At 30.8% G+C, this 15,485-nt stretch overlaps 3 protein-coding genes, 1 long non-coding RNA gene and 1 pseudogene across 5 annotated transcripts; 3 read left to right on the top strand and 2 right to left on the bottom strand.

The window, feature by feature from the left end:
• The first annotated feature begins 2,704 nt into the window (after positions 1 to 2,704).
• Positions 2,705 to 7,435, top strand: LOC128396622 (mucin-5AC-like; annotated as a pseudogene).
• Positions 7,436 to 7,445: 10 nt separating this feature from the next.
• On the bottom strand, positions 7,446 to 9,865 carry LOC128396661 (nuclear hormone receptor HR96-like). The gene is made up of 4 exons (XM_053357281.1): positions 9,187 to 9,865; positions 8,366 to 9,117; positions 8,111 to 8,292; positions 7,446 to 8,006 (listed from the first exon to the last, which is right to left on the bottom strand). The coding sequence occupies exons 2-4, from the start codon at positions 8,921 to 8,923 to the stop codon at positions 7,745 to 7,747; spliced, it is 1,002 nt and encodes a 333-aa protein (XP_053213256.1). The 5' UTR covers positions 8,924 to 9,117; positions 9,187 to 9,865; the 3' UTR covers positions 7,446 to 7,744.
• A 135-nt stretch (positions 9,866 to 10,000) lies between these two features.
• Positions 10,001 to 12,739, bottom strand: LOC128396663 (D-3-phosphoglycerate dehydrogenase-like). Its single transcript, XM_053357284.1, has 4 exons — positions 12,575 to 12,739; positions 11,583 to 11,956; positions 11,237 to 11,388; positions 10,001 to 11,025 (listed from the first exon to the last, which is right to left on the bottom strand). Exons 2-4 carry the CDS (start codon positions 11,709 to 11,711, stop codon positions 10,341 to 10,343), a joined length of 966 nt encoding a protein of 321 aa, XP_053213259.1. The 5' UTR covers positions 11,712 to 11,956; positions 12,575 to 12,739; the 3' UTR covers positions 10,001 to 10,340.
• Positions 11,819 to 12,542, top strand: LOC128396668 (uncharacterized). Its single transcript, XR_008326827.1, has 2 exons — positions 11,819 to 12,295; positions 12,386 to 12,542. It is a non-coding gene; the product is annotated as an uncharacterized LOC128396668 (long non-coding RNA).
• A 158-nt stretch (positions 12,740 to 12,897) lies between the features above and the next one.
• On the top strand, positions 12,898 to 15,439 carry LOC128396655 (sphingolipid delta(4)-desaturase DES1-like). Of its 2 annotated transcripts, XM_053357276.1 has the most exons (3): positions 12,898 to 13,083; positions 13,738 to 13,754; positions 13,917 to 15,439. In XM_053357276.1, exon 3 carries the CDS (start codon positions 13,978 to 13,980, stop codon positions 15,097 to 15,099), a length of 1,122 nt encoding a protein of 373 aa, XP_053213251.1. In that variant the 5' UTR covers positions 12,898 to 13,083; positions 13,738 to 13,754; positions 13,917 to 13,977; the 3' UTR covers positions 15,100 to 15,439. The 2 variants fall into 2 exon arrangements, with proteins under 2 accessions (XP_053213251.1, XP_053213250.1); XM_053357275.1 differs by lacking the exon at positions 13,738 to 13,754.
• Positions 15,440 to 15,485: the final 46 nt, after the last annotated feature.

The raw sequence follows: 15,485 nt of genomic DNA, 5'->3' as shown, positions 1-15,485 counted from the left end.
AGTTAATTGTTACACTCGGAAACAATTTAAAAACAACAGTTAACCTTTAATCATTTCAATGATTAATTGGATTAACAAAGATTGTTGTTATGATTTGTTTTAATCTTTCAATTTGATTGATATATATTTATATTAAATTTTTGATAAGATGGTTAATCATTCAAGTTAATCATGATTATCATGTTGATCAACATCAACAACAACAACAACAATCAACAATTTATAAAAGTGAAACAAAATTGAAAAGTTGATTAATATTTGAATTCACAGTTATCATTACAATTTAAATTATTGAAATTTTAACTTTTTCTTAATTGTGAACAAAATGAACTGAATTAATTACTCTCATTATCAACAGAAAGCGCGATTAACATCATTTTCATCTTGTTAATCAAAATGCTCTTCCTCATAATCAACAATCAGATCATCAATAATTAACCAACAATCCTGAATACAAATACAGGTCATTTGACCATTTACTAGATTGTTGATGATTTAGTTGATTAATTTAGGCCATTAAAAAGTAACTTTAACAATTAAGAATGATACAATTTGATAATTTAAATCAATTTCACTTGCTGTTGATGATTTACCAGCAATCAACTTGTTATCGTTGATTAAGATTAGTTTTTATTACTCCAGACAAAATTTTTAATCATTAACCACTAATTAACTTTCTGATATTGTTGATAATTAACTTTACAAATATTAATAAAATGATGATAATTTAACTAAGTAACAATTAACTTTGATTAAACATGATTTAGTTAATTTGGTTTGTGTTATTTTTTTCCCATTCTCAAGGGTGTTTGGTTAATTATTACAATTAAAACTTTTAATCAAATGTTTACTTTCAATCAAAAGAAACCAACAATTAAAGATTATAATCTCAATTCTGGTTATTAATTTGTTAATTGTTGATAACTTGAGGTAATAATTAGTTTAATTGTAAAGATTATCCTTATATGTATTAATTGACTAATTTTCACCTTAATTGTTTTGATTGTAATCGAAAAGTTTAATTTAATTTAGTTTTCTCAATTGAATCATTTAAAGATCTAACCTTGTATTCAATGTTAGGGTCAAACTTTTTTATTGTAACAATTACAATTAATATGAACAATCAATTGTTATGTCATAACAATCAACATCATCATCATCATCATCATAATTAAGTCAAGTTTAAATTAATTATAATAAACGTTAGTTGATTAAAACCATATTAGGTTAACAATCAAGAAAATATTGACTTGGAAGCGAAAAAAAAATTCACAATTAATATTCAAATGATTAACTTAAATTGGATTCTCTTGATTAACATAAACTAATTAAGCCAGATAATTGAAAATGATAGTTAACAATTAAAGATTAGATCATCATATTAATTGTCTACATCAAAATTACTGTTAACAATCAATTCTTACATGCTAATTGTAACTATAGCAACAATTTAATCAACTACAGGAACCAAACAATTAATTATATTAATACATTTATATTTGTATTACAATTCAACTGTGTTTGTCTGCTGATTGTGATTATGATTGATTAATTACAATCAACCATATTAAGTGTATACAAACTTAGTTATATGAATAACCCTGACCCTTGACTTTTACAACAATCAAATTAAATGATAATTTACTTGATTGTGATTAACTAACAACCCTAAATCTATTTCAAGTTAAATGTTTTATTTTAGTTCATCAGTAATTGTTATTAAATCGTGAATAAAATAACAATTAATCGTGACATTATATTGACCTCAAATTAAACGTTTACTTTTTAATTTCTTACAATTTATTTGATTAAATTTAATCACAATCAAAAAAAGTTTCTCAAAATGTATTGGATATTTTGACCGACGATAATTGTTGATTGATTGTTGTAATCATTGGACAATATATTTATTGTTAATACCCAGACATCAGACAATTAACTGATTGTAAAAGTTTAACAAAAACTAATTAACTATTTTTTTTATGTAAATCCACACATAATCTGATTTGATTGCAAGATTTTTAATTCTTCAAACAGTTGATTAAATTGTTGTAAATCATTATTACTATTCAACTATCAGCATTTCAATATTTTTGAGTGAGTGTGTTGATTAACATGATCAAAAAAGGTTCATTTAAAGGTGATGCTGTTAATTTAATTGTTGTTGCTCTCACTTTTTAGTGGGCAATTTGTTAATTGTTGTGAGTTATAATCATTGTTTGGTTAATTGCACCTACCTTCAAATTTGATGGAGCAACAATTTAACATGAAAAAGTAAAAGGAAAGTTAAAGATGAAAGTTTTTTGATGGAGAAAAAAAAATGCGAAAATAATAAGAAACTAGGCCAAGCCACGTCAATACGAACTCATCATCATGTTGATGATAATATTGCTGTTGTTGTGTTGATGATGAAGATGAAGATGAAGATGATGATGATTACCTTTAAATATTGTATTTGGTTGTTGTTGTTGTTGTTGTTGTGTTGATGATGATGTTCTCGTCCTTCCTTAATATTTTTTTCTTCTTCTTCTTCATTTTCTCATCTTCATCTTTTATCGTCTTCGAACCGGCTTCGTTATCGGATTAGTAACGAATCATCATCATCCCTCTCACTCTCTCACTCTCTTTCATTTAATATTTTCTCTTTCACTATGACGATGATGATTAAGACGAAGAAGAAGATGATGATGATGATGAAGTTATGACTACCTCCTGCTCTCTCTTTCTTTCTCTCTCCTTTTCTCCCTCTCCCTGATCCTCTCCCTTTCTTTCTCACTGAATCATTTCCATCATGATTCATGATAATATTCACTCTCTTAATCTTAATCAAGAATAAGATTCAATCACATTTTTTATTTCATTTCATCAAAATATTTTAATCATCACAATCAACAAAATGATTTTAATCAACGATCATCGTAACAATCAAAATACATTTGGATAATCAAATAAATCAAAAGATTTTTATTAATATTTTTTATTTAAATTACTTTTTGTATCAATAGTTTTACTCATTAATTTGTTTCCAGTTTTGTTAATTTAATTTAAAATTTGAATCTTTGGATCTTTGAAAATGGATACAAAATGTTTATCGTTTATTAATGTAACTGTTTTGTTTTGTATTTTGTCAATTGGATTAATTGTTGATTGTTTACCACAATTTAATCGATTTCAATCTCCATCATCATCTCCATTCAATCCATTTAATCGTCGCTTTGATCCATCACCTTCATCCTCATCTTCTTTATCATCTTCATCTTCATCGTCGTCATTTAATCTAAACAATAATAATAATAATCCATTTAATGACAATTTAAATCGTTATTCTTTACCAGATCCTAATGATCCAATTTCATCATCGATTCGTAGATTTCCTCAGTATTTACCTAATGATGGAGGATTATCTTCATCTTCTTCTTCATCATCTTCCTTTCCATCATCATCTTCATCATCCTTTTACTCTCGTCCTCCTCAGGTAATTTCCGTTTTAAATAATCAGAATCCTCATCATTCATCATCAATCACATGGAAACCACCACAATCTCTTCAACCTCCAGTCTCATCTCCTCCTCCACCACCTCAATCACCACCGATTCCTGGTGCTGTTCCTGGTAGATCACCGGCCGAAATTGCGACATTGGAAGGATTATCATCTCCCTCTCATTCTCATTCTCATTCTCACTCTTCTCCGATTTTATCATCATCATTCTCAGATGGAAGATCCTTTTATCCTTCTCCTCCTGTTCCTGGTCCATTCCAACCGACAACTGATCCTAAATTCATTACAAATCATCGAGATAATTTACCAATAGTTTCATCTCCCAATTCTCCTTCACTTTCTCCTTCTGCTCTTCCACCTCCTTCATCTGCATCTTCCTCTTCTCTTCCATCATCTCCCTCAACAAATTCCACTGGTAAAAAAGACGATGTCGTTATTTACTATTATTATTATTACGATGATGATGATAACAAAACTCGAGTAGCTAAAATCCAAATGGAAATGTAAATGTAAATTCAAACTCGAATCTAAACTCCAATTTAGATACAATTCCAAGTCTCGAAGATTATGATCCAATTAACAATAATAATCAACCACCAATCAGATCATCTCCTTCATCTTTTCCACAACCACCACCAACTCGACCAACCATCAACGACCACAACATCAACAACGACCTTTACTCCGACATTTTCCACAACAATTAGACCTCCATCTCGATCATTCAATTCATTTGACAACAATAATAATTATTTCAATTCTCGTCCATCATTTAATCAACCAGATGAATCTCAGCCTTTCATCACTCAACCTGCTTCTCGTTTCCCACAACCACAATTCCAACCCCAACCCCAACCACAACCACAGCCACAACCTCAACTTGTACCCCAATCAAGACCACGATCAAGATCACAATTCCAACCTCCACCTTCACCTCCATCACCTACTCTTCCACCCTCACCCCCTCCTACTCGACCCTCTTCTCCTTCCACTCCCACTCCCACTCCACCTTCATTCTCTTCTTCTTCTTCTTCCTCATCATTCAACGATAATAATGAAGGCCCAATACCAAACGTATTCCGTTATGGATCTAACATTGGATCTCGACCATCATTTGATTCAGTTCGCGTTGGACACATTCAAGGACTAAATTCAAGGAACAATCAATTCAGGCCTAATTCATCTCCCTCTTCTTCTTCTTCCTCCTCGTCATCTTCTTCTTCTTCTTCTTCTTCTTCTGTTTCTCCCTCATCTTCTCTACCATTTGGTCCACCATTCCCATCATCATTCTCGTCCACTATTAGTCCAGTTCTTCCGGTTTCTTCTTCTTCTTCTTCTTTCTCATCATCATCTTCATCGTCCTCTTCGTCCTCATCTTCTTCGCCTGATATTCGTGATGAGTATTTAGAGCCTGAAGTTGTTAATCATAATGAAAATCTAAATGATAATCGTAATTACAACTCTAACCGTAACCATAATCATAATCACAATCACAATGACAATCAACCATCAAATCATTTTCAACCAAACGGTAAGTTTGATTAAAATCAATCGATAAAAAAAAGTTTCATCTTTAATTTTTTATTTAATTTTTTGTTTTACTTTAATTAATCAAATTATCAGATGAAACTTTTAATTGTAGAAAGTATTTCAAGGTTTAAATGATCTTAAGGGTATTTAATTACTCCGATAACATGATTTAGTTAATAATATTTGTTATTAAGCCAATCGAAGCTCTTAACACTTTAATTGAATGATAATTTTGCAATCATAATTAAGCCTTAAGCCGATGGTTAAGACAAATCACTCATATGAAACATTTGCACTAATTAACGATTAAGTTTACTAATGATCATAATGATTGTATATTTAATAAAATGTCGGAAAATCCCACTCTTAAACCAAACAGAAATCAAATCAATCAACTGATAATCTAACAATCAAAATCTTGGCCAACAAATTAGTCCAACAAACTGAGTTTAGGATAACAACTAAAATAATCCCTAATCTATATTAAGATTAGGAAACAATTAAATTTTTCAAGTTGTGAATCAAAATCAACTTTCAATTGTTTAACTTACTTCCTGTAATTAAGATTAACTTTAATTTTTTCATCTTAAATTTAGATTATCCATCAGAACCAATTAGATCTGATTATCCAGAATCTGATTTAACTCCAAGCACAACATCAACCACAACCACAACTACGACCACAACAACAACACCACCTCCACCACCTCCTCCTCCTACAACAGCATCAATACCCATTGAAGAATCAACAACAACAACAACCGAAGCACCAAGAGCTCGTCCAGGTAAATTAATTAATCATATTTCCTATTAATTAAGATTCTGAATGAGTCACGTTTATTAAAATTCAATTTAAAAATAAAGTGAAACAATTACTTTTACTGCGTTGGATTAATTTAGAAGCAATAATTTGATGAATGATTTAAATCTAATATTAAACTTTGTTTTCTTATAATCAATTAATCTTTAATTAGGTTATGGTGCTCGTCGTCGATTTGGTAACACTGCGAATCGTTTGACTCCATTGAATCGTCCAAGATCATCACCGATATTAGTCCCATCGTCTACATCTACTACAACCACTTCGACCACAACCACAACCACAACAACACCTCGACCTCGTCCACGAAACTTTGGCTCATCTTTACGAAGACCTTACCGACCCAATCGAAATGATATTAATAAGATCACTACTCCGTCTACCGAAACTGATCCATCATCATCAATCGGAAATGGTTCTAATCCTCCACAACCCCCACAACCCCCACAATCGGCACCAGTATCTCAACCTTTAGTTCCTGTGTCGGGAGAAGCACCAGTTTCAGTTTCTCCTCCCGTTGTAACTACACAATCGCCAGTAGTTTCTGTTAGTTCATCAGCACCTTCGTCTTTCCCTCGTCGATTTGGTTCATCTCGAGGTAGATTTAATTCAATTGTTAGGACAACACCAAGAACTACAACTACATCAACATCCACAACAACTTCTACAACAACTGCATCTCCTATTGGTTCATCGGGCTCTTCATCACCAACACCTCGTCCAACATCATTACTCCGTCGACCAGGATCAAGTTTTAGTTCAACTAGAACTCGACCTCGAACTCGTCCTAATTTCTCACGATCACGAAATCGAGTTGAAGATGAAACCACAACATCGACATCGACAACCACCACCACCACAACTTCTACTGCACCTCCTCCATCATCACCCCAAGGATCATCATCATCATCATCATCATCGGAATCATCAACATCTTCACCAATAAACTCATCATCAGGAAAAGAAAGTGAATCAATCATCTCATCAGGAGAAATTGTTAATGAATCAACAGGTAGTTCAATTGTTTCATCAAATGATCAACCTATTAACGAATTAGCTCCATCTTCATCCTCATCCTCATCATCTTCTTCATCTTCATCTTCATCTTCTTCCTCTTCATCATCCTCTCAACCTTCACCTCCATCATCAACCACAACTCCAGCCCCATCAACATCTTCATCAACAACCGAATCAACTGCAACAATTAACAATAACAATCGACAACGAGCTCGAAATCCATTATTTAGAAATCGTCAGAGACCAAATTTCGGGACTCGTCGTGGTAACAATTTAAATACTCCAAATAATAACAACAATTAATTAAATTAACAAGAAACAATATCAATAAAAAACTAATTGTGTTCACAATAAATTAAAAAAAAATCAATTGAACCCAAAACTAAATTTTCCTAAATCACAATTGTTAACAACTTTTCATATAATCAATTGTTTTCAGATTCCACTAATTGTTGTAATTTCTACCCAATTAATTATTCAAAAACAGCCAAATTTTGTCAAAATAAACTTGAATGATTAAATTTTCTAAAACTTGAATCAAACCAATTAATTGAAACAACCAACAATCATCACCATCTTAAATTATTCAAATACAATTTAATCCTCAATATCAACAATCAGTTTTAGTGAAAAATAAAACAAACAAAAAATTAAATCCAATCAGATTAAAATCAGTTAAATGATGAAAAATTGATCTTAATCAAGTTGCTTAATTAGGTTACACCTAAGAAATCAACGGATTGATTAGCTAAATTTTTATAAAAAATTAACCTGATCAACATAAATAAAAACAAACTAAACAATATAATTGACATTTTGATAACATGAAGTAACCAACTGATTGAGGATTAATAACATTTGATAATCTGATTTTGATGTTAAATTGTTTTGACACTTTGATTAGCAGGAATTGGATTAAGCTGTTGACCATTAATATCCAACATTTCCGCAATTAATTGAGATGTGTAACCTAAATGTCTTCTGGCAACATCTTGGATCTTTTGTTTAGCATTGAACATTATCAGGAAGTCTTCGAGATTACAGATCAGATTCTTAATTTCATAATTAGATTCGTTAATTGTGAAGCCACGAAGTTGTAAATACTTTTGTACCAAGTGAATGGTTAAAATATATTCCTTCCTAAATAGTTAATCAATTAGAAAAGGTAACAATCAATTAATAGAATCAATCATTTCCCCAATTGATTAGAGATATTAAATCAATTCGATTGACCATTAAATTACCTTACAGCAAAGTTTGACCGTAGATTGGTGGTAATGTTTGGATTTAGAAGACAAATTAACAGAATTAGTAGATTAATTATCGGATCTGTACGAAGAATTGGATTAATTGATCTTGTTAATTTGATAAATTGTTCGCTATTCATCATATGACATCTTTCCATGCTGATTTGTTGTCCATTATTCTGATATATAAAATAGAAATTTAAATGAAAGATTTTATCAGTTTGTTGAGAGTTACGATTGTTAATTGTTTACCTTAATTGTTCTAGTCTCTGGTTCGATGAAAATTAAACTCTTGATTATACACAAATCAATGAATCGTGATTTAAGTAGCGATATTTGATCATCTAAACAAAGGTTGGAAAACGATGTAATCTTCTTGACGACTTTGATCAATTTTTCGGTGTGTTTATGGACAATAGCGATTTGAAATCTAGCTGTTGGTTCTTGTTGATTGTCAATTAATTGATTACGATTATCATGTAATAGATCAACAACTCGAGCCAGTTCATGGTATTTATTCAATTCTAATTGTCGCAGGCCACTTTCCACCGCCAAGGCTTCGTCTTGTAGACTTATTTTGATGAAATTATCTTCAAGTAAACGATTGAAAACTGAAGATTCAAATAATTGTAACAATTCAATGTCTCGATTTGATTGATTGTCTTTCATGATGATCGGTTGATGATCATCATTAGAGGTCGATGGTGATAAACACGTTGTTGATTGTGATAAATTCAGTGAATGAGATAATGTTGATGGTGATAACATGGATGACGGTGATTGATCATGTGAATTAGGTGACGATGACATCGAGGAATCGTAATTAGTTGATAAATTGTAACAATCAAATTCATTTTGATCAAATTAACATCCGTCCAACAAGGTACCAAAAGTTGATCACTTTCATTAGATTTAATTGTTGCCTCTCCATCGGATATTAATTGTTGATCCATTGGTATTGTACATTTAAATTCATAGCCAGGAACAGGAAAATCATAATACAACTGGAAAAAAAATAATTAAAGACAATTAGTTAATTGTAAACAAACATGGAAAGATAATCATTAACTTACCTCAGAGACTATTGAGCTCATTGGATCATCTAAATCCATGATTGTTGATTGTTAGATTTTATTAATTTAATTTATGTTTTAATTATTTGTTAATATTTTGGATTAAAATTTGTTTAAATCAAAAGTAATTGTGTTTGTTTGCATTGAGAGTTAATTGTGAAAACAATTAATTAGGTGTAACGTTTATATAAAACGAGACGATAATCTGATTTGATTAATTGCATGAGGCTAAACAACAATCAGTTGATTGTTGTTAATTCAAGTTGACATGCGTATCGATTATGGTTAATTATACAATTCTGTTCAGCTGATTAGCTTAATTGTTCCGATGGTAATTTGAAACAATTGTTTTCTCTCTTTGAGGTATTAGAGTTGATAGAATTGTTAATTATTACATTGGAACAATTAAAAAACATTTGACTGTTGAATAATTTTTCCAATGAATTTTGTTATCGATGATAACAATCAATGATAATAATTAAGTTAATCTATTGACAATAATTGTGATTATGTATCAAAATTAATTGTTTTTATAATCATTAACTTTTTATCATTTTTTTGATAATCTGATCATCTTAATTATCACCGAAGTTGTTTGATTGGATATTAATTGATAAGTTATCTTAACGCAACTAAGAATTAACTTGAGTCTGTTGATAGGCTTTTGGCAAACAATCAAATAAATCATCGTTTTCTCGTTATAACATTTGATTGATTGGATGATGAGCGAATGGCAGATTAATTGTAAGAACAGATTTTGTTGTTCATCAGACCGTTTCCATGATATCATCGTAATCAAACGAATACGATTAAATTTCTTTCGATTATTTTGACTATTTATTAGACTTTTAGTTTCTCCATGTGTATTTATGGTTAACTTGATTCCAAAGAATAAGAGAAGAAAAAATCAACTCAAATGTTGTGATTTCATAATTTCCATACATGATGTGTTTCTTTTTTTTCTCATATTCATAAAAAACAAAGAAAAAATCATCTCATGAAGTTAACTGTCATGATTCAGATATACACATAGTTTTATCCTTCAGATGATTATGAAGAAAAAGTTGCAAATACACGAACACACTAAATATCAGGGTATCAAAATAGCTGTAATTTGGTGTTGTTGTGTGTGTGTGTAAATTTTGGCGATGATGTTACGAAATTTGATTGGCATTGACAGCTCCAGGAACAGCGAGTGAATCACCATCCATTAGAGTCAAAAATTGTAGACTGATTTCTTCAGCCACTTTAATTTGAGCCTCTTTGGTGCTTGCCCCAAGATGAGGAGTGCAAATGACTTTTGGATGTTGTAAAAGTTCAGTAAATTTACAGGGTTCCTCTTCAAAGACATCCAAACCTGCACCACCAGCTTGCCCTGAGTTAAGAGCCTCAACAAGAGCTGTTTCACTAACTGTACCTCCTCGGCAGCAATTAATTATCATGACTCCTTTTTTACACTTTGACAAGGTGATTGGGTTAATCAAATTACGGGTTGACTCGATAAGGGGGACATGTAAAGTGATATAATCAGCGAGAGGCCAAATTTTTTCCAATTCCATGAATTCGACACCAAAAGAACGAGCAACATCAGGGGTAACAAAAGGATCATATCCAATGGTTCGCATGTTGAAAGCTTGCATTCGACGAGCGACTTCTCGACCAATTCGTCCAAGCCCAATGATCGCCAAAGTTTTACCCATAACTTCACTTCCCTTGAACGATTCCTTGTCCCAAGCACCAGTTTTCAGTTTGGTACAAGCAGCAACCAAAGGTCGAGCCAATGACAAAATCATGATACATGTTAGCTCTGCAGCAGCAATAGTATTACCTCCGGGTGCACTAAATTAAACAAGAAATAAAATGAGTTAAAAAAAAGTTACATTATAAACTATTCCAAAGAAATAGCTGAAAAAGTAAAACGCATCACTTAATTTCTAGTACAAAATAAATAGATAGACTGGATTTAGAAGATTACAAAAAAAACAGTAAATATGTAACTAGTTATATCTAGTGTATTAATTAACAAAAATAAACAATTAAAATTACTAACTTGATTACAAGAACACGATTTTGAGTAGCAGCCTCAACATCAATATTGTCAACGCCAACTCCAGCTCGACCAATTACTTTCAATTTTTTACCAGCATCAATTACTTCCTTGGTAACTCTAGTTGCTGATCTAACAATTAAGGCATCATAATTCTAGAAACGAAATGAATAACAAAAAAAATGAAAAAGAAATCTAAATTACAAACATTGGTAAATATAAAATTAGTAAATTGAGGAAATTGAGCTTGTAATTATGAACACTGGTTAGTCAACAAAGGAAGAGGAAAATGTTATAAATAGATGAATCTAATGGTAAATTAGAGTGAAAAAAAGCACATTAAACTTACCCCGATGATTTGGATGAGCTCTGAAGGGGTTAATTTAGTTTTAACATCAACTTCAATATTCCTTTTGAGCAGCACATCAACTGCTGCCTTATCAACAGCATCGGAAATCAAAACTTTACTAATGTTCATGATTAGATTGATTTGGAAGCAGCAAGATTGTAAACAGAATAGAAGAAAAAATTCCAACGACAGAAAATTAGTTATTCAACTAGAGGATCAACAAGAAAAAAAGGAAATTGTAGTCCAAGTGAAGAGAGAGAGCAAAGTTTGATGATTAGACTGAGCAAATTTCCACAGAGAGTAAATACAAGATGGTGATCGATTAATTTGAAACAATCGATTCAATTAATCGAAAGGAAAACCAAAAAAAACATCTAGAGAGAAAAAGAGAGAGACGGTAAATGGTTAAAAGAAATTCTCTATGAGTCTATGCCATAGACTCTATGGAAACAACCAGATGATTTATTGAGGTAATAATTTAACTTTTCTCTGTTCAAAGTTACAACTCTAAATATCCTCAATAGCAACAGGTAATTTTGAAGGTTATCTTAGATTAACAATTTGTGATAATCGTTAGTAATCTTTGATCGACAATAAAAAGATTGATATCTTACATTATCTCATCTCATCATGAAATCATGAAAGAAAAACAAGATTATTTAGGATTAAAGTCTTCATGTTAACCATTGACGTTGATCGATACCAACACACTGGTAAGATAAATTAAATGAACAAATGAATGAACAAAATTCCAATTCAATTGATGGATTAACCAACAAATTTACATGTCTAAATGATTACAGGTGATGAATTGGCGTAACACAAACGTAACAAATCGTAATTGTGATTAAAATCTACATTAAAGTAAACACAATTAACACTAATTAACCATAAAATCAATTAACCAAATTAAATGTTATTTTTAGTCAAAAGTAAAAAACGATTTAAATCAATTGAAAAGAAAGTTGTATCAAATTATCAACAAAACTTACCAAGAAAAACAAAATGGTTGAAGTTATTAAGACGCAATAATAGCTCAGTTTTAAGAGTAACAAAGACAACTAAAGTAACTGTTGAACTATCATAATTTTGTTATCAACTTGATCCTTGTGATGAAATGAACAATAATAACATAAAATTTAATTTTAAATTCACAGGTAAAGTTAATTAAATTAAAAATTATTAGGAGCGAAAAAAGTTAATCTTTCTCAAAAAGAATTCTTCAAATTCGGTTAGCAAATAAATCGATAGATGTCACTAATTTTAAGAAAATCTGGTTCTATGAATAGTTCAAGTTGAATTTTTCTCTTGAGTTGAAAATTCAGATTCTCTTTGTTTTAATTGTTAATTAGATTTCGTAATTAATCCGTTTATTTATTTTTCTCCATTGTTTTATATCAACATTCGATTACAATTAGAGGGTTTCCATTCGAGGCAACCAGTGTCTCTATTTGTTCATCGTCAGCAGTTAATTCATTTTTCTGATGTTACTGATTTTTTAGTGAGTATTGGTGATGTTTTTATTTAATTTTTTTCTATTTGCTTAATTGTTTGGACTATTTCCTTGATTATTAAGAATCAATTATGGTTTTGAGTAGAGAGTCAATCAGTTTATATCTTTCTAAATGACTGGTACTTGATTTATTCCTGGTTATGGTCAATTAATGTTTTCTCTTTACCTTTGATGTCTTCTTATTGTTTAAGAACATGAAATCTCATTTCATCATTATCTTGATTTGATTGTTTCATTGTTCTTCAGCATAATTATGTGTTACAATTAACTGGGCAAGATTTTCCATTGTCTTCATCTGATTCTCTTACTTTTTATTCCATGACAATCGATAATCTCTCTTTTATGATTAGCTTTTTTTCATTCTCTTTGTTTTAGTCTCCATTTTTCCATAACTTTAAATCAATAATGTAATTTGAATGATTCATTACGACTCAGTTTTTTTTCTGATGACGAGTTACTCTAATATTTATCTTTGTTAATGATCAGTCATTTCAAGAAATAATTAGTAGAATAGTGAATCAGCTCTTTCTCTTTTCTGATCCCTTCAATTCTGTTCTTATTTTCTCTTAAAATCCAGAAGATTCAGGAATTGAAACTCATCCTTTACTCTTCTTATCTTCTTTCCTTTTCCATTTCCCTCAGGGCATTAATCTAACCATGTAAGCAGAAAATTTCTCACCTCTTGTCTTTCTCTTTCTCATAGCTAATAAAATCTTTCACTTGTTGAGCTTATGACCTTTTCTTTGTTCAATCTCAACGATCATTCAATATTTTCATGTTTATCTAATTTGTTTTCTTCTTTATTTGTTTTCTCTTTTTAGAATTTAAATTTATTTCTTCCATCTTGTAAAACACCAAATTAAAGACCAAAAAACAACTACTATGGGTGCTAAAGTCTCTCGTGATAACTATGAATGGGTTGGAAGTGATGAACCTCATGCTACTCGGCGAAAGCTTATCCTTGCTAAATATCCGCAAATTAAAAATCTAATGAAAGTTGATCCCAATTTTAAATGGATCGTTTTGTCACTTGTGATGATACAAATAATTACTGTGATACTTTTACGTAATGTTACCTCTTGGCTAATTTTATTTCCATTATGTTATTTTATCACTGGAACAATTAATCATGCACTTATGCTTGCCGTTCATGAGATTGCTCATTCCCAAGCATTTGGACCTAATCGTGTACTGGCCAACAGGATTTTCGGAATGATTGCCAACCTACCACTTGGTGTTCCAATGTCAGTTTCCTTTAAAAAGTATCACCTTGAACACCATAGATACCAGGGAGATGATATTCTTGACACCGATATACCCTCTAAATTTGAGGCTCGTTTCTTTACAACAACCTTTCTAAAGGTCATCTGGGTCATGTTACAACCCTTTTTCTACACAATGAGACCTCTTTTCGTCCATCCAAAGCAGCCAACATCTCACGAATTCATTAATCTTGCCTTTCAACTTACCTTTGATATAATTATCGGATTAACTTGTGGTTGGCATCTTGTTTTCTACCTTATTCTGGCCAATATAATTTCAATGGGTTTACATCCGGTTGCTGGTCACTTTATCTCTGAACATTATATCATGTTTGACCGGGAGAAAGTTAAAATGGATGAAACATCTTCTGTCACTCAAAATGGTGGAAAATTTTTCATACCTGAAACATGCTCTTATTATGGTATACTTAATTATCTTACCTTTAATGTTGGATATCATGTTGAACATCATGATTTCCCTTCAATACCTGGTTCTAAATTACCTTTGGTACGTCAAATTGCACCAGAATTTTATAATCATCTACATCATCATACCTCTTGGGTTAAAGTTATCTATCAATATATTATTGATCCATCGGTTGGACCTTTTGCCAGAGTTAAAAGGCCACACAAATTTGGTACCACACAAGTTGAAACAAATGACGATGCACAAATAATTAAAAATGGTTCAATTACCAAAAATCATCATGATAATAATCCAATTGACAAGAAACACTCTTGATTTGTGTATATGATCACAATCAATTAGGAATTACAATAATTATCATCATCATCATCATCATCATAAATTCCCATAATCATCTTCATCATCACTAGTCTTTATTAAGCATATTATCCAATTTCAATCAAATTAACCAGAAAAGAAAATTAACTTTGGAAAATTTTGGCATAATAATTATATTTTGTATAATATTAATTGCGAATCAACAAACATACAAATTGGCAGAATTTATTTTCTATTTTCGATTGTTAACCAACAGATGGAGCCAGTGAATTTCGACTTTTCCTTAATTTGATTTTTTGTTTCTAAGGTGAAAGTGAATAAACTTGTTTTACTTGTTCTCCTCTTTCTTTTCATTTTCTTAACCACAATTAACTTAAATTGTT

The sequence above is a fragment of the Panonychus citri genome, unplaced genomic scaffold, assembly GCF_014898815.1.
Source record: "Panonychus citri isolate SS breed McGregor unplaced genomic scaffold, ASM1489881v1 Contig00023, whole genome shotgun sequence".
Taxonomy (NCBI): Eukaryota; Metazoa; Arthropoda; class Arachnida; order Trombidiformes; family Tetranychidae; genus Panonychus; species Panonychus citri.
Note: the sequence above shows the minus strand (reverse complement) of the source record. Positions and strands in the feature narration are given on the sequence as shown.